Source organism: Bombina bombina, chromosome 6 (genome assembly GCF_027579735.1).
Source record: "Bombina bombina isolate aBomBom1 chromosome 6, aBomBom1.pri, whole genome shotgun sequence".
In the NCBI taxonomy this organism is placed as follows: Eukaryota; Metazoa; Chordata; class Amphibia; order Anura; family Bombinatoridae; genus Bombina; species Bombina bombina.
The window spans coordinates 60,857,441-60,881,228 of record NC_069504.1 but is presented as its reverse complement, the minus strand read 5'-3'; the positions used below and the strand labels follow the sequence as shown (position 1 = coordinate 60,881,228).

The following is a 23,788-nucleotide window of genomic DNA, read 5'->3' as shown; positions in this document are numbered from 1 at the left end:
GTGTGCTCTCAGGTACTGAATATGTTATATAGTAAAAAGTACAAACCCAGTTATCACACAAAGGTACCTGTATAAAACTCCCCCTTCTGCCTCTATCCCCAAGGGCTGAAATAATTTAGAATTCAAACAGCTCCTTCTATAAGGGACTGACAATGTTGTAAATACACAGTGCATTGAACAAGTGAATCCATAAAACTCCGCCTTATTAACAATGTATTAACATATCAGCAATATATAACACAAAATTTGTAAACAAAAAGCGCCTAGCGCAACGCGTCAGATGACGGTAATAATTTGGGTACATTTTTTGTTATAGATTGCTGATCTGTTTTTAATATATTTTTAATCAAGCAGAGTTTTATGGATTCACTTGTTCAATGTACTTTGCATTTAAAACATTGCCGGATCTGCAATTCTTATAGAGGGGGCGGATTTATTAGGTTGTCACATAGTTAAGCCCTCTAAACCTTATTTGCTGTTTGAACTGAATATATTGTACCCTGCTGTCCTCTTCAGGATAATGAGACCCTGCCCTACAACAGAATCATTTTCTTTAAAAAAAAAGTCACTCTTTAAACATGTTAAAAATATATTTTTGCATAAAATAGATTGTCAAAGGAACAAAAAAATTGTGCAAAAAGAAAATAACTAAGTGTTTGATCATTTTTATTGTTGTACTTTTACTTGAATATAACTGTGATAAGAGGTTAAACACACAGGTAAAGTCTGTTCCTGGGCAGCAAAGCTATACTGGGAGCTATTTTTTCATTCACTTAATATCTGGCGCTTGTACCAGCCACTAAGGTATCATTTAGCAGTGATATATGAATAAGTACTGGGCAGTGCGTTTGTTTTTCTCCAGTTTACATCACAATGAATATATATATTATTTTTATGTCAATACATTGGAAGAGACCACTGTCCAGATGTTTAAACAAACACACACAACTTTTAAAGCAGCGTACGGGGAGAAGATGATAAAGACATATTTAGTGGATTCCCCACACAGTAGTTTCTGGATCTTAGGATCTTACCTGGAATTCCTCATCCTTTTCAGCTGTTGATCTGTCACTAACCGAGTCATTCTGCACGCGCTTGTACTTTTTCATTATTAGACTGTCCACCACCCAAAACATTATTGCCTTTAGGGGGGGAAACAAAGAATGAGTTACCAGAAGCCTGCTGTGTGATGGGAATAAACACTTAAAGGGACAGTCTACACTAAAATTGTTATTCTTTAAAAAGGTAGATAATGCCTTTACTGCCCATTCCCCAGCTTTGCACAACCAATATTGTTAGATTAATATACTTTATAACCTTTAAACCTCTAAATGTCTGCCTGTTTCTAAGCCACTACAGACAGCCTCTTATCACATGCTTTTTTATTAGCTTTTCACAACAGGAGACTGCTAGTTCATGTGGGCCTTATAGATAACATTGCGTTCACGCCCGAGGAGCTATTTAAAGGACAAGTTCACTCATAATAGGATAGTAACCTAGCAGCAGCAATGCAGTACTACAACTTTAAATAGAGTAATACCCCAAAAAATAGTATTTGTAAAAGTTAATTTTTTTTACCTTTATGTTAGCTGGCCCCTGACCAATCGCAATCGCACCATTAATGTATGCAGCAATACATTTTCAATATGTTTTCGCCTCTTCAGTAATCAGTTGTAGTGAGCCCGCTCCTGCCGCTAACCGGTCACAGCGCACAGAGCTGTCATTCCCTTTCTCCTACTGTGCAACACCATGATCCTCCCAGGGTCTAAGCTTCCACATAGCACCCAGCCCTGCTCCCAGGAATTATCTCCTCCCTTACGGCAATGCAAACCATCCCATACTACCGTGTCAGCTTTTCTGCACACTCAGACCATACCATATGGTTCTGCTAAGTGGCTCCTACCTGACAGTAGCAGATCAGCAGACAGTTGTAGTAAGCCTGCTCCTGCCGCTAACCGAACACAGTGCACATAGCTGTCATGCAGTAAGCACAGAAGGCAGCCGTGTCTATGCTGTGACCAAATCGCTATATTACAAGCAAAGGCTCCATTTGGGGAAATCACTGCATTACAAGCAAAGGCTCCGTTTGGGGAAATTACTGCATTACAAGCAAAGGCTCCGTTTGGGGAAATCACTGCATTACAAGCAAAGGCTCCGTTTGGGGAAGTCACTGCATTACAAGCAAAGGCTCCGTTTGGGGAAATCACTGCATTACAAGCAAAGGTTCCATTTGGGGAAATCACTGCATTACAAGCAAAGGTTCCGTTTGGGGAAATCACTGTATTACAAACAAAGGTTCCGTTTGGGGAAATCACTGTATTACAAACAAAGGTTCCGTTTGGGGAAATCACTGCATTACAAGCAAAGGTTCCGTTTGGGGAAATCACTGCATTACAAGCAAAGGTTCTGTTTGGGGAAATCACTGCATTACAAGCAAAGGTTCCGTTTGGGGAAATCTCTGTATTACAGACCGTTTTGGGAAATCTCTATATTACAAGCAAAGGCTCCGTTTGGGGAAATCACTGCATTACAAGCAAAGGTTCCATTTGGGGAAATCACTGCATTACAAGCAAAGGTTCCATTTGGGGAAATCACTGCATTACAAGCAAAGGTTCCGTTTGGGGAAATCACTGTATTACAAACAAAGGTTCCGTTTGGGGAAATCACTGTATTACAAACAAAGGTTCCGTTTGGGGAAATCACTGTATTACAGACTCCATTTTGGGAAATCTCTATATTACAAGCAAAGGGTCCGTTTGGGGAAATCACTGTATTACAAACAAAGGCTCCGTTTGGGGAAATCACTGTATTACAAACAAAGGCTCCGTTTGGGGAAATCACTGTATTTATTACAAGCAAAGGCTCCGTTTGGGGAAATCACTGTATTACAAACAAAGACTCAGTTTAGGGAAATCACTGTATTACAAACAAAGGCTCCGTTTGGGGAAATCTCTGTATTAAAAGCAAAGGCTCAGTTTGGGGAAATCTCTGTATTACAAGTAAAGGTTCCGTTTGGGGAAATCTCTGTATTACAAGCAAAGGCTCCGTTTAGGGAAATCTGTATTACAAGCAAAGGCTTCGTTTGGGGAAATCTCTGTATTACAAGTAAAGGTTCCGTTTGGGGAAATCTCTGTATTACAAACAAAGGCTCAGTTTAGGGAAATCGCTATATTACGTAGACGCATGATATAATCAAAATAGACAGCGGTGCCGGTGATTAAGAGGAGAAGGTGAGAAGGGTATAAGTGCTGTATGAGGGCAGGATACATGATAAGGGAAAGCAAGAGAGTAGGCCCATCTCACTAAACCTAACTGCGTCACACAAAAGACAATATCTTTTCACCATAATGAATAGGTAATAGGGCAACCAACGATAGATGGCTCTGAGAATCTGACGACAAATAGAAGTTTAGCAAAAGACTAATTAGCTGACTTTAAGTAACTTCAGGAAAACAGAGTAAGGCATGGGCCTGATAGATTTACTTGCAAAAAAACAAAAAAATAAACTAAACATGCATCAAAAATAATACAGGAGAGCTGTTAAATCAGTTACATATTAAACCACTTGGCTTCATAGACACACAGATGTTGTTCTTAAGTTAACTACAAACAAATGTGTCCGTACACTACAACGCAGAAATCTTTTGCAACCATTCACTTCCTTATTAAGGAAACATCAAATCCCATATCGTTGGGGCTTTCCTTTTGCACTCCACATTACCAAAGACAACAAAACTTTAACAATCAGGTTGATCAAGGAGATCCAGGCAGCTTGCAAAATCCTAGGCCTTGAAATGCCAGAGATGCCAACAACGGAAACCACCTCAACATTGCCCGACCTGCAAGAATTACAAAGTCCGTTTCAGAAAGCAAGATGGTCCAGGGTCATTAGGAAAAAGTTTAAATCATGAACTGGAACATATTAAGGCTCACTTTGGAGAAAATTAAACTTCAGATTTGGGGGAAATGTCTCTGGTAAAGTATGAGTTCCTTTATTTCATGCAATGAATCGATGTCCGATCTTCTGGCCCAATTATATCCTAGATGTTGGCGGACAAGAACAACATTGGTGACTTATTTACAAGTTAGCCTTCTTGTGTTCTTTTTTCGTTTAAAAAAATAAAAAAAAATAAAACACTTTTAAAAAAAAAACCAACAACAATTATTCAAAGTGACAATTGCCGCCAATATGTGTATACAGGAATGGACTTGAGAAATCAAATACATACAGGTTAAGGTACTTATGTGCAAGTGCTTAATAGTATAATCTCTGTTCTTTATTCTACATGCACTGTTTATATTTAATGTTACATTTACATATAGTTCACGTTGTTGTTTATTGTTATTTAATGTGTCACCATGTCAAAAATACTCAATGTCATGTGAAGCAGAGGTCACTCACACAGATGCTAAGAGCAATATAAACTAAATCTAGGGAGATAGGTGACAAGGGGAAGAGAGGAAAGTTGGAAGTTGGCACTCAAACACTTTTAGGAAACTACATTCCTCTTTATATAATTAGTTATGACATATCTCAGAGGTGTAGTAGAGGAAAGACCCATAATCCAGATTATAGAGCTTTCAGATTTTTCTCAGTGTATTGATGTCTCTTCCTAATATTAACCTCCTCTTACATAAAGTGAGAGGGCTTAATTCAAATATTAAAAGGACAACTGCTTTGACTAAATATAAAAGACTTCATGCAAATATCTACCTCCAGGAAACTCATTTTATTAGATCCCTTATACCCAAATACTGGTCCAAAGAATATTCTCACAGCTTTCATTCAACAACTGACATGAAAAAAAGAGGGGTTTTGATCCTAATTCATTCCTCATTGCAATTCACACACAAAGAGACAATATCAGATAAGGAAGGGAGATACCTACTAGTTCAGGGCCAAATTCAAGGTATTGATATACTGCTATGTAACATATATGCCCAAAATGACAACCAAACAGCATTTTTTAACTCTATCTCCCACCTACTGACAGGTTGGTCTTAAATGAGAATAGTTTTAGCAGGGGATTTTAATTTAGATTTACAAGAACTCACAAATAAACAGCCCCTAGCCCAGAACAAGAAAATTGCCAGACAACGATCCATGGCCAAAAGGATAGTTGATTTGCTAGCTCCACACACTCTTATAGATTCTTGGAAGTCCCTATATGGGATTACCTCGGATTTCACTTTTTACTCTGTGGTGCATAATAGTTATACTAAATTGGACTATATATTTATAAAGTTAAATGAGAATGACAGCACTAACAAGCACAGGTCTATGTAATAATATATATTAACACAAAATAATGATGATTGATTATGGCATATATTAAACTATTGAGAAAGAAAGTATAATACAGATTATGTATAAAAATGGACTGATTCAAATATAAAAGTCCAAATTACATGCTATTTATTGAATATATAGTGTATCACATTAAAAGACAGGGGACGTCTCCCCTTGAAATAAGATAAAATGTCTACTAAAGGAAATTGCCATCAAAATGGAGGAATATACAAAGCGAAGATCTAAATGTGCCAGAAACTGTATAGCTTTTATCACCATAAGTCCCGGACCAAATACCAATGTCCGTTGTATCTAGACTTCAACACAATATCTGATGTAGGGGAATTTTGTAATTAAGGTACCGTATTATCGTTATTTCTTCTTCGTGTGTAGTGGAGTACTCTGTTATTCGGGAAGTTGTTATATAAATCGAAAGAAGGTACTATAATTGTACAAATACCTCAATTTAGGAGTTGGCTTGTAGCACCCCATCCAAGCGGGCAATACCAATAATTAGTTTTCCTCTTGGTCTAATGTGGCCATGTGATAGGCCGTGTGACGTTCTGGTCAAAAATTAATCTCTCGGAAACAAATGGCAACAATTTTGCTGTGCAGACTTGTTACTTTTTGTGAATGAAGGATATCATTAGTAGTGGTGAGATCGTTCCAGATCCTGTTTCTGAACGATACTTGTTAGATGCTCAGTAATAAAAAGTTCATAATAGAAAAAACCTCTGTTCCCATACAGTTACCGTTGTTCTGGCGTAGAACTAGCTGTACATACAAACAGTTTCACAGAGCAAAGCAAAGTGTGGTCCTGGTCAATGCGTTTTGCCACTAGGGCACTTTATCAAGAAGTTATTTTAAACACTATAACCAATCCAACATTAATTTGGGCCGCACACAAGTCAGTTGTTATCATCAAAGAGAAGGCCATTTATAATAAAAAAACAAATGCGCATATCTCGCGGTTACACTCATAAATAGAAATGCTAGAAAAGGAACACAAGACTACAAACGTTAACTCTGTCCTTTTGACACTACAACACAAAAAAAATAATAATCTCTAGCTACATTATTAAATGACAATTCAATTAGAAAGGCCAATAGAAAGCAAAAAAAAAGTAATTTGTTTTCAAACAAACCTGACAAATACCTTGCCAACAAGATAAGAGAGAATTACTGGACTATGTCGATACCATATATACAAAAAACAGATGAACATACAACATCAAATCCACAAGAGATAGTGGATAGCTTTGCCCATTACTACAAAATTCTATATGATGGCAAAAAGGTAGATCAAAATGAGACAACTAGAGGTATATTACATTCCTTTTTAGAGGCAGCCAAATTATATAAACTAACAGATGCTGATAAGGAAATTTTAAACAGCGAAATTACACATTCTGAAATTTCTAGGGTGATTAAGGAGCTTAAGCCTGGAAAAGCTCCAGGACCTGATGGGTTCACAGGTGAATATTATACGTTTTTTGCTTCAACATTAATTTCCCATCTTGTACAATTCGCAACTCATGTATTGGAGGGACATGATCTTCCGTGGGAGCTTTTACAAGCCAAAATTATAGTAATATCCAAGCCAGAGAAAAATCCTAAGTTATGCCTCAGTTACAGACCTATATCCTTAATTAATCAGGACATTACAATAGTGACAAAAGTACTGGCCAATAGATTTAAATAAATTTTACCATCCGTAATACATCCAGACCAAGTGGGGTTCATTAAGGACAGGGAAGGACCGGACAATATACGTACGAAGATAACAGTGATCGACCATCTGATGGAAAAAAAAGGTGCCTTCTCTGCTGCTATCACTAGACGCGGAGAAGGCATTTGACAGGTCGGATTGGACATATATGAGGACGGTTTTGGAGAGGATGGGTTTTGGAGGTCCCTTTATCACGGCTATCAAAAACTTATATTCCAACACGACAGCCTTTGTTAGAGCAACAGGTCCTCAGTCTAGTACTTTCCATATTCTAAAATGGCACCAGGGAGGGGTGCCCACTTTCCCCCTCCTGTTCGCCCTATGTATAGAACCACTAGCAATCACAATTCAAAATTCCCCAGACATCACAGGCTTAGAGACTGGACCTTTTAACCATAAAATTACCCTTTTTGCGGACAACGTCTTACTGACTTTGACAAGACCGTTGATATCTCATCCAAATCTCTATTCTACTCTAGGGGATTTTTCAGCTATATCGGGATATAAAATTAATAGGGATAAATGCGAAGCCCTCCCAATTGCATTACCCAAAACTACAACAAAAATTATTGAGGCCAATTTTGTCTTTAGGTGGCCCAAACATTCAATTAACTTCTCATTCTACTCATTTATACAAGGCAAATTATATTCCACTACACTAAAAAATAAGGGTAGATATCAATAAATGGCAGAAAGCAAATTTTTCATGGTATAGTAGATTATCTTCCATAAAAATGAATATTCTTCCTAGACTGATATACCTATTTGGAGCTTTACCTATCAAACTTCACAAACCAGACATTAACTCTCTCCAATCGGCATTGAATGGGTTCCTTAGAAGTAAAAAACTACCATGCTTCGAGACTAGCACTAGCTTTCCTTAGTAGGCAAAAAGGGGGAAAATGTGATATGGCCAGGCCTGGAATCTCATCATGGGAGGCTTTGAGTCTCCGGAGGAAATTATTTGGAACGGAACGGGTGTTGGGAAGGTGCATCGGGCTGGGATCACAGAAATGTCAAGACAACTATGGGAATCATTGATCAAAAAATTCAATTTGCTGCCGACTAAATCCTTATTGTTACCATTGAAATGTATTATTCCAAAAGACTGTAGACCTCTTATAGATATATGGGAAAATAAGGGACTCTAGAGTAACAGATTTTGTATCTAATAAATCTCCTTTTACCTATGCCCAATTACAACTTAAATTAGATAATCTACCCTTACACTGGTTCTTGTATCTGCAAATTACTGCAGCTATAAGGATCTATCTTTCAGATGCAAAATACCAACCTACTACAAAACTAGAACGTATATGTAGCTCTCATGGTATATCACACTAATACATTAGAATTCTAACATCTAAAAATAGCACAAAAACAGAATTTATGTTTACCTGATAAATTACTTTCTCCAACGGTGTGTCCGGTCCACGGCGTCATCCTTACTTGTGGGATATTCTCCTCCCCAACAGGAAATGACAAAGAGCCCAGCAAAGCTGGTCACATGATCCCTCCTAGGCTCCGCCTTCCCCAGTCATTCGACCGACGTAAAGGAGGAATATTTGCATAGGAGAAATCATATGATACCGTGGTGACTGTAGTTAAAGAAAATAAATTATCAGACCTGATTAAAAAACCAGGGCGGGCCGTGGACCGGACACACCGTTGGAGAAAGTAATTTATCAGGTAAACATAAATTCTGTTTTCTCCAACATAGGTGTGTCCGGTCCACGGCGTCATCCTTACTTGTGGGAAACAATACCAAAGCTTTAGGACACGGATGAAGGGAGGGAGCAAATCAGGTCACCTAGATGGAAGGCACCACGGCTTGCAAAACCTTTCTCCCAAAAATAGCCTCAGAAGAAGCAAAAGTATCAAATTTGTAAAATTTAGTAAAAGTGTGCAGTGAAGACCAAGTCGCTGCCTTACATATCTGATCAACAGAAGCCTCGTTCTTGAAGGCCCATGTGGAAGCCACAGCCCTAGTAGAATGAGCTGTGATTCTTTCAGGAGGCTGCCGTCCGGCAGTCTCGTAAACCAATCTGATGATGCTTTTAATCCAAAAAGAGAGAGAGGTAGAAGTTGCTTTTTGACCTCTCCTTTTACCAGAATAAACAACAAACAAAGAAGATGTTTGTCTAAAATCCTTTGTAGCATCTAAATAGAATTTTAGAGCACGAACTACATCCAAATTGTGCAACAAACGTTCCTTCTTTGAAACTGGATTCAGACACAAAGAAGGCACGACTATCTCCTGGTTAATGTTTTTGTTAGAAACAACTTTCGGAAGAAAACCAGGTTTAGTACGTAAAACCACCTTATCTGCATGGAACACCAGATAAGGAGGAGAACACTGCAGAGCAGATAATTCTGAAACTCTTCTAGCAGAAGAAATTGCAACCAAAAACAAAACTTTCCAATATAATAACTTAATATCAACGGAATGTAAGGGTTCAAACGGAACCCCCTGAAGAACTGAAAGAACTAAATTGAGACTCCAAGGAGGAGTCAAATGTTTGTAAACAGGCTTGATTCTAACCAGAGCCTGAACAAAGGCTTGAACATCTGGCACAGCTGCCAGCTTTTTGTGAAGTAACACAGACAAGGCAGAAATCTGTCCCTTCAAAGAACTTGCAGATAATCCTTTCTCCAAACCTTCTTGAAGAAAGGATAGAATCTTAGGAATTTTTACCTTGTCCCAAGGGAATCCTTTAGACTCACACCAACAGATATATTTTTTCCATATTTTGTGGTAGATTTTTCTAGTTACAGGCTTTCTGGCCTGAACAAGAGTATCAATGACAGAATCTGAGAACCCTCGCTTTGATAAGATCAAGCGTTCAATCTCCAAGCAGTCAGTTGGAGTGAGACCAGATTCGGATGTTCGAACGGACCTTGAACAAGAAGGTCTCGTCTCAAAGGTAGCTTCCATGGTGGAGCCGATGACATATTCACCAGGTCTGCATACCAAGTCCTGCGTGGCCACGCAGGAGCTATCAAGATCACCGATGCCCTCTCCTGATTGATCCTGGCTACCAGCCTGGGGATGAGAGGAAACGGCGGGAATACATAAGCTAGTTTGAAGGTCCAAGGTGCTACTAGTGCATCTACTAGAGTCACCTTGGGATCCCTGGATCTGGACCCGTAGCAAGGAACCTTGAAGTTCTGACGAGAGGCCATCAGATCCATGTATGGAATGCCCCACAATTGAGTAATTTGGGCAAAGATTTCCGGATGGAGTTCCCACTCCCCCGGATGAAATGTCTGACGACTCAGAAAATCCGCTTCCCAATTTTCCACTCCTGGAATGTGGATTGCAGACAAGTGGCAGGAGTGAGTCTCCGCCCCTTGAATGATTTTGGTCACTTCTTCCATCGCCAGGGAACTCCTTGTTCCCCCCTGATGGTTGATGTACGCAACAGTCGTCATGTTGTCTGATTGAAACCGTATGAACTTGGCCTTTGCTAGCTGAGGCCAAGCCTTGAGAGCATTGAATATCGCTCTCAGTTCCAGAATATTTATCGGGAGAAGAGATTCTTCCCGAGACCAAAGACCCTGAGCTTTCAGGGGTCCCCAGACCGCGCCCCAGCCCACCAGACTGGCGTCGGTCGTGACAATGACCCACTCTGGTCTGCGGAAGCTCATCCCCTGTGACAGGTTGTCCAGGGACAGCCACCAACGGAGTGAATCTCTGGTCCTCTGATCTACTTGTATCGTCGGAGACAAGTCTGTATAGTCCCCATTCCACTGACTGAGCATGCACAGTTGTAATGGTCTTAGATGAATTCGCGCAAAAGGAACTATGTCCATTGCCGCTACCATCAAACCTATTACTTCCATGCACTGCGCTATGGAAGGAAGAGGAACAGAATGAAGTATTTGACAAGAGTTTAGAAGTTTTGATTTTCTGGCCTCTGTCAGAAAAATCCTCATTTCTAAGGAGTCTATTATTGTTCCCAAGAAGGGAACCCTTGTTGACGGAGATAGCGAACTTTTTTCTACGTTCACTTTCCACCCGTGAGATCTGAGAAAGGCCAGGACAATGTCCGTGTGAGCCTTTGCTTGTGGAAGAGACGACGCTTGAATCAGAATGTCGTCCAAGTAAGGTACTACTGCAATGCCCCTTGGTCTTAGCACCGCTAGAAGGGACCCTAGTACCTTTGTGAAAATTCTTGGAGCAGTGGCTAATCCGAACGGAAGTGCCACAAACTGGTAATGCTTGTCCAGGAATGCGAACCTTAGGAACCGATGATGTTCCTTGTGGATAGGAATATGTAGATACGCATCCTTTAAATCCACCGTGGTCATGAATTGACCTTCCTGGATGGAAGGAAGAATTGTTCGAATGGTTTCCATTTTGAACGATGGAACCTTGAGAAACTTGTTTAGGATCTTGAGATCTAAGATTGGTCTGAATGTTCCCTCTTTTTTGGGAACTACGAACAGATTGGAGTAGAACCCCATCCCTTGTTCTCCTAATGGAACAGGATGAATCACTCCCATTTTTAACAGGTCTTCTACACAATGTAAGAATGCCTGTTTTTTTATGAGGTCTGAAGACAATTGAGACCTGTGGAACCTCCCCCTTGGGGGAAGTCCCTTGAATTCCAGAAGATAACCTTGGGAGACTATTTCTAGTGCCCAAGGATCCAGAACATCTCTTGCCCAAGCCTGAGCGAAGAGAGAGAGTCTGCCCCCCACCAGATCCGGTCCCGGATCGGGGGCCAACATCTCATGCTGTCTTGGTAGCAGTGGCAGGTTTCTTGGCCTGCTTTCCTTTGTTCCAGCCTTGCATTGGCCTCCAGGCTGGCTTGGCTTGAGAAGTATTACCCTCTTGCTTAGAGGACGTAGCACTTGGGGCTGGTCCGTTTCTGCGAAAGGGACGAAAATTAGGTTTATTTTTGGCTTTGAAAGACCTATCCTGAGGAAGGGCGTGGCCCTTGCCCCCAGTGATATCAGAGATAATCTCTTTCAAGTCAGGGCCAAACAGCGTTTTCCCCTTGAAAGGAATGTTAAGCAATTTGTTCTTGGAAGACGCATCCGCTGACCAAGATTTTAGCCAAAGCGCTCTGCGCGCCACAATAGCAAAACCAGAATTTTTCGCCGCTAACCTAGCCAATTGCAAAGTGGCGTCTAGGGTGAAAGAATTAGCCAATTTGAGAGCATGAATTCTGTCCATAATCTCCTCATAAGAAGAAGAATTATTATTGAGCGCCTTTTCTAGTTCATCGAACCAGAAACACGCTGCTGTAGTGACAGGAACAATGCATGAAATTGGTTGTAGAAGGTAACCTTGCTGAACAAACATCTTTTTAAGCAAACCCTCTAATTTTTTATCCATAGGATCTTTGAAAGCACAACTATCTTCTATGGGTATAGTGGTGCGTTTGTTTAGAGTAGAAACCGCCCCCTCGACCTTGGGGACTGTCTGCCATAAGTCCTTTCTGGGGTCGACCATAGGAAACAATTTCTTAAATATGGGGGGAGGGACGAAAGGTATACCGGGCCTTTCCCATTCTTTATTTACAATGTCCGCCACCCGCTTGGGTATAGGAAAAGCTTCGGGGGGCCCCGGGACCTCTAGGAACTTGTCCATTTTACATAATTTCTCTGGAATGACCAAATTCTCACAATCATCCAGAGTAGATAACACCTCCTTAAGCAGAGCGCGGAGATGTTCCAATTTAAATTTAAATGTAATCACATCAGGTTCAGCTTGTTGAGAAATTTTCCCTGAATCTGAAATTTCTCCCTCAGACAAAACCTCCCTGGCCCCCTCAGACTGGTGTAGGGGCACTTCAGAACCAATATCATCAGCGTCCTCATGCTCTTCAGCATTTTCTAAAACAGAGCAGTCGCGCTTTCGCTGATAAGTGGGCATTTTGGCTAAAATGTTTTTGATAGAATTATCCATTACAGCCGTTAATTGTTGCATAGTAAGGAGTATTGGCGCACTAGATGTACTAGGGGCCTCCTGTGTGGGCAAGACTGGTGTAGACGAAGGAGGGGATGATGCAGTACCATGCTTACTCCCCTCACTTGAGGAATCATCTTGGGCATCATTTTCTCTAAATTTTGTGTCACATAAATCACATCTATTTAAATGAGAAGGAACCTTGGCTTCCCCACATACAGAACACAGTCTATCTGGTAGTTCAGACATGTTAAACAGGCATAAACTTGATAACAAAGTACAAAAAACGTTTTAAAATAAAACCGTTACTGTCACTTTAAATTTTAAACTGAACACACTTTATTACTGCATATGTGAAAAAGTATGAAGGAATTGTTCAAAATTCACCAAAATTTCACCACAGTGTCTTAAAGCCTTAAAAGTATTGCACACCAAATTTGGAAGCTTTAACCCTTAAAATAACGGAACCGGAGCCGTTTTTATATTTAACCCCTTTACAGTCCCTGGTATCTGCTTAGCTGAGACCCAACCAAGCCCAAAGGGGAATACGATACCAAATGACGCCTTCAGAAAGTCTTTTCTATGTATCAGAGCTCCTCACACATGCATCTGCATGTCATGCTTCCCAAAAACAAGTGCGCAATAGAGGCGCGAAAATGAGACTCTGCCTATGATTAGGGAAAGCCCCTAGAGAATAAGGTGTCCAATACAGTGCCTGCCGGTTATTTTACATAGTTCCCAAGATTAAAATAATTCCTCAAGGCTATGGAGTATAAAATATGCTTATATATAAATCGTTTTAGCCCAGAAAATGTCTACAGTCTTAAAAGCCCTTGTGAAGCCCTTTTTTCTCTTCATGTAATAAAAATGGCTTACCGGATCCCATAGGGAAAATGACAGCTTCCAGCATTACATCGTCTTGTTAGAAATGTGTCATACCTCAAGCAGCAAAAGTCTGCTCCCTGTTAACCCCAACCGAAGTTAATTCCTCTCAACAGTCCTGTGTGGAAACAGCCATCGATTTTAGTAACGGTTGCTAAAATCATTTTCCTCTTACAAACAGAAATCTTCATCTCTTTTCTGTTTCAGAGTAAATAGTACATACCAGCACTATTTTAAAATAACAAACTCTTGATTGAATAATAAAAACTACAGTTAAACACTAAAAAACTCTAAGCCATCTCCGTGGAGATGTTGCCTGTACAACGGCAAAGAGAATGACTGGGGAAGGCGGAGCCTAGGAGGGATCATGTGACCAGCTTTGCTGGGCTCTTTGCCATTTCCTGTTGGGGAGGAGAATATCCCACAAGTAAGGATGACGCCGTGGACCGGACACACCTATGTTGGAGAAAGCTTCTGTTATTTATAAATGGAAAATAGATTTAGCAAGAGAGGAAGACACTAGTATATATCAATCGTGTAGAGGTTTACTCCTTTACGCCTAAGAGAAAATACTATAAAGACTACTTTCCGATGGTATCTTACGCCTCTTAAAACCACACATCTGCCTAATGGAGGTTCTAGATTTTGTTATAGAGGTTGCAAAGCTATTGGTACATACCTCCATATGTGGTGGGAGTGCCCAGGAGTGAGAACTATATGATCAAAACTTTCTAAATTGTAAAGTAATCTGCTAAGCGAAAATATTGCTCTAAACATTGGAAGATAGGAGTGCCTGAGTGGTCAGAGATTATAGCTAGAATTAAACACACATACTCTAGGTATGAGTCTACAGCTCACATACAAAACACAAAAGACTTCTTTGGTAAGATGTGGTTTTACTGGATACTCCAGGGGGTCAACTTATGACTCCTATATATGTAGGTGGCAACGAGTTAAGGTGTAATCATAGAGGGACAAAAAAGGGGATATCCCCACAAAGCACTAGATATATTAGTATGATACGTTCGTTTGACTTATTAAGCATGTGATTATCAAAATCTGGGTAGTTGACTCTGCATATAGTATGGTGACATAATCTTTGTGTTTTGTTAGTTTTACGTAACTTTGTTACAACTCATTAGACAAACATGTTAATTTTTTTTTGGTGTGGGAATAACCATCAGTGGAAGGTTGAAAGCCAGCAGTAGTACCACACTCACATTAGCTATAGTGAAAACTTGTGAGGGTATCTTTTCAGTCTGTATCTTAAGATGTATTAAGATTATATGCCTTTATTTCCAATGTAATGAGATTGTAAAATGTTTGTATGTTAAAATTCTCAATAAAAAATATTTAAAATAAAAAAAAAAAAGTATCTAAAAACAAAAAAACAACCCCCTCAGTAACATAAAAAAACCAACAACAAATTGTCCATAAGCATTCCACAAATACAAATTGCACAGCACCTATATACAGCACTCTGGCACGCAGTACCAATATACATAGCATATTACAGAGATATAGTCTCTATCTGAGACCATGTTCTTTAATGGGGTATATTATCAACTTTTAATAAGGGGAAAACCCCTAATCCAAATTTTTATTATTTTAACTTTCAAGCTGCGCTTGATGTATTACAAATGCCTGTTCTGTTTTTAACAGAGAACGGTTACAGAGGCTGTAAGGTAAATGGGGCGTCCCTGAAGTAGAACTGAAATTAACGCTTATGTATAGCAAAAGGCAATGTGTGCTGAGGTGGTGATCACTGCAGATTCCCAATTTAACAGGCTCTGACACAGCTTCCTAAATATGGATATTATGTTGGTGTGATGGCTGCAGACTTACATTGACTATAAAAGGCACCACGAGCACTACTAGAACCAGCTCAAGCTGAGGGTCAGGAATGTAATGCAGAAGGATTTCTTGGAGCTGTAAAACACAGAAGAAAAATAACATAAGGAATTACACTTGCATGAAACAATCAGCAAAAGGCAAATGTAATGTTACTGAATCACAGCACCACATTGTATCAATTTGCTGTTTTATTAAATATAAAGTCACTATGTACAAAATGTTTTGTATCTTATTGTAGCAATAACTATTGTATATTAGCCGAATGCTCTTTAGAAAGAGGAAACAAATAATATAATATTATACATTGGTATTAGACGCTACTATAAAATAATCTAATTTATTAGTGCATTAAATATTTTCTATCACTGACCTTAGCTAGCTGGGTGTTTAATTCCAGCCAACAGGTTAAAGGGACGGTGTACTGTAAAATGTTCCCATTATTTAATTCTCAATTACTTGTTATATCTGCTGCAGAGTATTAAAGGGCCATTAACTAAAGTAGAATTACATTGTCAACAAGTGCAGAATCAAAAGGAGAATGCAATGCCACATACTCTGAATTTTAAATGAATTTGCCAAATTGCCAGCCATCAGCCAATCACAGACTCCAATACCTATTTATTGCACTTGCTCAGTAGCAGCTGGTATATATATATATATATATATATATATATATATATATATATATATATATATATATATATATATATATATATATATATATATATATATATATATATATATATATATATATATATAAAAGCAATTGCACTTCAGCGGCCTCTGTGTGTTTCAGTTCTCTGTATAGTGAACAGTTTGATGGATAATGAGAGGAGCAAACAGTTTGGTCTGGCAGCAATAAACTGTAATGTGCCACAGGTGTTTATGCATTTATAGACAAACCACCCTGAAGAATAAACACTCTGTAAATGCTCTTACAGCTCTGCACTTCATTTATATAAATATACGTCGCATACATCTCCTGTCAGCACATTAGCAGAATTTACAATTTTACTACAACTAGTAAATGAATATACAGAACATTATATAACCTCTTTGTGTCATGTACCCAAGGGCACTGGTAAATGAATATACAGAGCATTATATAACCTCTACATTACATGTACCCACGGGCACCGGTAAATGAATATACAGAGCATTATATAACCTCTACCTTACATGTACCCACGGGCACTGGTAAATGAATATACAGAGCATTATATAACCACTAACTTATATGTACCCGCGGGCACCGGTAAATGAATATACAGAGAATTATATAACCTCTACCTTACATGTACCCGCGGGCACGGTAAATGAATATACAGAGCATTATATAACCTCTACCTTACATGTACCCGCGGGCACCGGTAAATGAATATACAGAGCATTATATAACCTCTACCTTACATGTACCCGCGGGCACCGGTAAATGAATATACAGAGCATTATATAACCTCTACCTTACATGTACCCACGGGCACTGGTAAATGAATATACAGAGCATTATATAACCTCTACCTTACATGTACCCACGGGCACTGGTAAATGAATATACAGAGCATTATATAACCTCTACCTTACATGTACCCACGGGCACCGGTAAATGAATATACAGAGCATTATATAACCTCTACCTTACATGTACCCATGGGCACTGGTAAATGAATATACAGAGCATTATATAACCTCTACCTTACATGTACCCACGGGCACCGGTAAATGAATATACAGAGCATTATATAACCTCTACCTTACATGTACCCGCGGGCACCGGTAAATGAATATACAGAGCATTATATAACCTCTAACTAACATGTACCCGTGGGCACTGGTAAATGAATATACAGAGCATTATGTAAACTCTTCATTACATTACCCGCGGGCACTGGTATGTATGTGTATGTATATAAATATATATATATATTTATTTATTTTTTCATACACACAGTGTACTCTTGAACATTCTCAGTAGGAGCTGGTGCCACAGAATGTGAATATGAAAAGACTTAGCACTTATTTTGGTAATGAAGTGAATCATGAAAGTTGAATTTTGGCTTTAGTGTCCCTTTAACATTTGTATCGCTTTAAAAATTAAAAAAATAGCTATTTTGGCCCCTTTTTCATGTAATTTAACTGTATAATTGTGGGGGGTTTTAATTCTCAAAATTGGAAATGTACATTTCTGACTTCTCAAGGCACACTCTTCTACATATCTGTATCCAATTGGCTTCGGCAGATAACAATGCAGTTTATAATAACATAATGACCACGACTAGCATTGTTTACTCCATGAACCAATCCTGGATTGGCTACTGCAAATAAGGCAAGCGATGGGTGAAGTTTGGCTATTGAAAAACAATTGCAGCAAACAAGATGACTATTAAAAAAAAAATATGTTTAGACTTGTCTGATAGACAACAGAAATGTCTTGTAATTACAGTCTGTGTGCTAGTTCCTGAAAGATGTGCGCTATAGCTTGTGATCTGCGCTGTATAACAGAACTCGTATTATTATCTCATATGCATTTATGTCTCCAGTGTCCCCTCTCCTCACACCTACCTTTGTCCATCCCGGGATGAGCAGAACTAGACTGATGAACGTTTTCTCCACAACCATGATTAAAAGATACAGTGCGCACTGTCCTATCCATGCAGCCGCCTGCGGAGGGTCACCTGCATAGACAAACGTCAAAATTCTATAATAGAGAGCAACAAATGTGATGAGATTATATCTAAAAGATACATATTCCCAAATCCAAAATTACAAAATCCAAACATTCTAAAATCTTAACTTTTTCACTAATATTTAAAGTTTAAAGTTATCACTTTTATTATTTACTGTACTTTAATTATTTACTCTTTTCCATGATTGTAAGTCACAAAGGTTTTAAAAAAATTATCTAAAAACTACCTGATTGGTGGTTACATTTAGCAAGCACTACCCAGGTACTGAACCAAAAATGGGTTGGCTCCTAAGCTTAGATTCCTGCTTTTTCAAATAAAGATAGCAAGAGAACTCTGTGGCCCTCTCTGCATCGGACAGTGGTGGTGCCGATCGTTAGTGGGTGGGAGTATAATGAGGGAGGCAGGTGGGGGGCCCATTGCTGTAGGGGACTGGAGTGGGTGGGACCGCTATGCCACGCTACAGGGAATTAAAAAAATAAAATAACAAAAACAAGCTGCGTCATTGAGGGGGGAGGAGGGTGAACCTATGTGGAATCCTTTGACATTAAGGGATCCGAAACGGGGGAGGGGAGGAGGATATTGAGGGGGGGCAGTTACACTACAGAAAAAAATGGGTATTTTTATTTTTAAATTTTTTTTTGCCTAATTTTCAGCAAACTGGGTACTGGCGCAGACAGCTACCGGTACCTAAGATGGCAGCAAATAGGTAAAGGGGGAGGGTTAGAGAGCTGTTTGGGGGGATCAGGGAGGTTGGGAGGCAAGGGGGGATACTATCCTGCAGAAAATATATATACAAACAAAAAAAAAAAAAAAAAAAAAAAAAAAAAACCCCAACCCTTTTATTTTTCTTCTGGCAGACTTTGAGGGATGGGGGAAGGAAGAGAGCTGTTTGAGAGGGGTCAGGGAGGGATCAGGGGATGGGATGTGTCAGGTGGGGGGCTGATCTCTACACTAAAGCTAAAATTATCCCTACTAGCTACCTAATTAACTTATTCATTGCTGGGCATAATACAAGTGTAGTGTGCAGTGGCATTTAGCGACCTTCTAATTACAAAAAAGCAATTCCAAAGCCATATAGGTCTGCTATTTCTGAACACAGGGGATTCCAGAGAAGCTTTTTGCACAAGCTGTTTGTAAATAATTTCAGTGAGAAACCTAATAGTGTGAAAAAGTTAACGTTTTTTTTTTATTTGATCGCATTTGGCGATGAAATGGTGGCATGAAATATACCAAAATGGGCCTAGATCTATACTTTGGATTGTCTACTTTTTAAAAAAAATAAAAATAATAAATAAATATTTATATATATATATATATATATCAGTGGTGTATTTAGGTTTTGTGCTGCCCTAGGCACTCAGAATTTTGCTGCCCCCCTTACCCCCCACCATCCTAGCTTTTAGGCCTTTTTCAGCCTTGATATTTTTTGGTTAGGGTGTAACATGACATTTTGTATTTTCCATAGCATTTCCAAAGTAAATATTAAGCAGAAAATAGCAAAACACTCACATACACTCAGGTGGGTTGAATTAAGCCTGCATGCATCTAATACCTTAGTTTTTCTCCCTCAGAAGGTTTGGAGGGGGAGAGAGAAAGGGAGAGAGAGAGAAAATAGTGGGAGAGGAGAAAATGGAGGGAGAGCACAAAAAGAAAGGAGGGAGATGAGAAAAGGGAGGGAGAGTAGGGAAAAATGAGAGGGGGATAAATAAGGGAGAGAGGGGAAGGAGAACAGGGAGAAGAAAAGGGAGAGCCTTTATCAGACTCTCACATACATACATACACACTCTCACATACACTCTGTTTCACACACACACATACACCCTCTTACATACTCCCTTTCACAAACACTCTCAGACACACAGACTCTCTCAGTCTGACACACACTTTTTTCACTCACAAACTCTTACAATCTCTCACAGAGTCAGGCACACACTCTCCCACCCTATTTCTCATACAATGTTTCTCTCATACACTCTCTCTCCCTTTCAAAGGCACTAGATTTCCCCCCCACACACAGACACACACTCATTAAACAGCCCAGGTATAGCAGCATTTTTATGGTTCTTTTTCCTTTATTTCCTTTTTTTTACTTTTATTTTTAAAACACTAATTCTGTAGACATCAAGCAAGATCATTCAGGGCTGACCCATAAAATGTAAGAAAATTGAAAAGTGACAAATAAATTGTGATTTTTTTTTACAAATATCTCCTACTTGAAGCAAAGGGTTAAAATAAGTTAAAGTAATGCTCTGCTGAGAAGTCTCACCTAAGAAACAGCAGAAGTTATGATCTGCAACCCTGCAAGGCTCCGTGAACCTAATCAGCAGGAGGAGGAGGGGTCTTATCTGTTCAGACAGGGAACAAGAAAGGCAGGCAGCGTAAATTTCACAGCAACTTTATTTCACTGCTCTGACCTCCCCTGTTAACTTGTCTTCTGTGTGTTACGTGTTAGCCGGCACTCAGGATGCAAATCACATCGGGGAAAAGCACAGGGGGGAGAGATACCAGAAACCCTTGAGTGTATTACACAGCAGTCAGAGTAAAAACATGCAGTTATACTATTGACTAAGGGTTGCGCTCAGAGTACCAGCAAGACAGTGAAAACAATGTGGTATTGCGGGGATAGCACCATAAAACCACAACTAATGCTAACACACTGCTGTCAGTCACTGTCAGGTGCTGGAAAAGCAGGGCGGCAAGACAAGATCAAAATGAGCTAATAACGAATGGTGTACTTTTTGCTTCCTAAAGCAAAAGCCTACTAACCTACTGCTGTGAACTCCGAACCGCTGCAATCCCCTCAGTCACAAGCCAGTGTCACAGACTGAGATGCAAGTGAAAAAACTCCCGCCTCCTGACACAAACTCCCGCCACCTGCACTAAATAACTACTCCAGCTCTCTCCCTCGGACTGCCCATTTAAACATAAAAAATCATTTATAATTAAAAAAAAAACCAATGTATGTAAACTTAGCCTGTGCAAAAAAAAAAAAAAAAAAAGCATGTGCGCTCTCCTATGAATCAGCTGGGTCTGTCTGCCGCCCTCCCAAATCTGCCGCCCTAGGCCCGTGCCTTGTTGGCCTAGGCCATGATACGCCCCTGATATATATATATATATATATATATATATATATATATATATATATATATTTCCACTGTGTATCTGCACTCACAATTCAAAGATAGTCAGCAACCAGGGTGCTCAGTCAAAATTTCAATAAGTATCAACAAGTAGGGACTGCACTCACTGGATTCAGTTCAAATAATACCTTATTTATTCAATGGTGACGTTTCGGGGTACGCAAAGATTTGGTCTGAGGAAGGGGTTTGCGTACCCCGAAACGTCACCATTGAATAAATAAGGTATTATTTGAACTGAATCCAGTGAGTGCAGTCCCTACTTGTTGATACTTATTGAAATTTTGACTGAGCACCCTCAGTCAGGTAAATATATTAAAAAAAGGCTCTATTTCTGTTTAAATGTAGTGATGTCAAAAATGCTAAAAATGCTCTGGTCTTTTGGGGAAGTTTTTTTCTGAAATGCCTAGTCCTTAAGGGGTTAATAAAAAATATTGTGGGCAATTTAAAAGCTGAATATTATCTCAGTGCATTGACAGTTTTTCACAGCTAGACAACGCTAGTTCATGTGTGCCATATAACATTGTGCTCACTCCCGTGGAGTTATTTATGAGTCAGCACTCATTGGCTAAAATACAAGTCTGTCAAAAGAACAAAGATAAGGGGTCAGTCTGTAGAAGCTTAGCTACAAGGTAATCACACAGGTAAAATGTGTATTAATATAACAGTGTTGGTTATGAAAAACTGGGGAATGAGTAATAAGGGGATTATCTATCTTTTTAAACCATAACAATTCTGGGTGTAGACTTTCCCTTTAAGTAGATGTGTGACAGTATATGTCATATTAACAAATCTCTATGTTACGGACATGTCACTAGGTCAGGCAGAATGTACAGTGTTGCCAGCGCAAGCACTGAACACACAAACCGTGTAAAAAATAAAATACATTTTAAGTGTGTTACATCATTCACATTTCCAGCTGCAAGAACGCTTTTAAAACGATTTTGCCAATGGCACGGTCTTAACCTCACAATCCCAGGCAGACTAGCAGTCATCTGAAACTGGACCAAGTCCCCTAACTATTTACTTTCTAAGAAGCTAACAAAGTCTGAAACAAACTCCAGAAATGAATTAGCTTGTTAGTTAACTCATTATTAAAGCATATTACCATGTAAACTCATGTTCAAACGCAGAATACCAAGGTATACCACAAGTGCACAAGATATGTAACCAAGACTATATACTAAATAATAATAAAGGAGGAACCTGCTCAGGGAGAGAGAAAGACACAAAATAAACACCACACAGACACCTTGCTCATGAGCATGAAAAGCCCTGAGTCTGAAAGAAAGACTGTTTTTTACTTAAAGGGACAGTCAACACAAAAAGTATTATTGTTTAAAAGATAGATAACGCCTTTACTACTCATTCCCCATCTTTGCACAACCAAGATTGTTATATTAATATACTTTATAATCTTTAAACCTCTAAATTTCTGCCTGTTTCTAAGCCACTAAAGACAACCTGTGCATGCTTTTTTATTTGTTTTTCACAACAGGGGAGTGCTCGTTCATGTGAGCCATATAGGTAGCATTGTGGGTTGTGCACAACATAGCACTAATTGGCTTAAATGCAAGTCAATAGATAATAAAGTCATGTAATCAGGGGGCTGTCAGAAGATGCTGAAATACAAGGTTATCACAGAGGTAAAAAGTTGGTTATGCAAAACTGGGGAATGGGTAATAAAGGGATTAGCTATCTTTTTAAACAATTACATTTTGAGTTAACTTTCCCTTTATGTGGAACATCAGAAACTACTATATAGGGACATTAAAAGGGACACTAAACACCTTGAGATTTTAAAATAAAAGGTTTAGTTATGAGCATTAAAACAACTTTGCAATATATATTCTTTATTTGTTTTGACCACTTTTTATGTAATTTAGCACTGCAGATATTGCAAGACTAACCCTGCTACATACATTTTCCAAACAACTGCAAAACAACTTTATACTAACGTAATGACCGTGACTATCCTGAGATTGGCCCCTCCAAATAAGTCTATTGGTGGGTGGAGCTACTGAAAATCAAGAGTGATGTTATTTTAATTTGTTTAAAAAATGTTAAGACTTGGCTAATACGTTATTCTATAGCAACACAACAGAAATATACTTTATTTACAAAGTGTTTACTGCCCCTTAATAAAATAAATAAATAAAAATAAAAAATACATAGTATAACAATTGAACATATGCACAGAAAAAAAAAATTCTGATGAAACCGTGTAATTTTGAAATTTGTTGCCTAAAATCTGTTCACCCGCTATTTCCTATGGGAAATTTTTTATGGCAG

General features: G+C 39.0%; 1 protein-coding gene across 1 annotated transcript in view; it reads right to left on the bottom strand.

Moving 5' to 3' along the window:
* LOC128662603 (store-operated calcium entry regulator STIMATE-like) overlaps positions 1–23,788 on the bottom strand; it is a 205,408-nt gene that overhangs the window by 41,653 nt on the left and 139,967 nt on the right. Inside the window, exons 5-7 of the mRNA XM_053716428.1 lie at positions 18,235–18,347; positions 15,664–15,747; positions 1,035–1,142 (exon numbers count right to left, since the gene is read on the bottom strand). Coding sequence (XP_053572403.1) covers positions 1,035–1,142; positions 15,664–15,747; positions 18,235–18,347 — 305 coding nt within the window. The remainder of the gene's footprint in view (positions 1–1,034; positions 1,143–15,663; positions 15,748–18,234; positions 18,348–23,788) is intronic.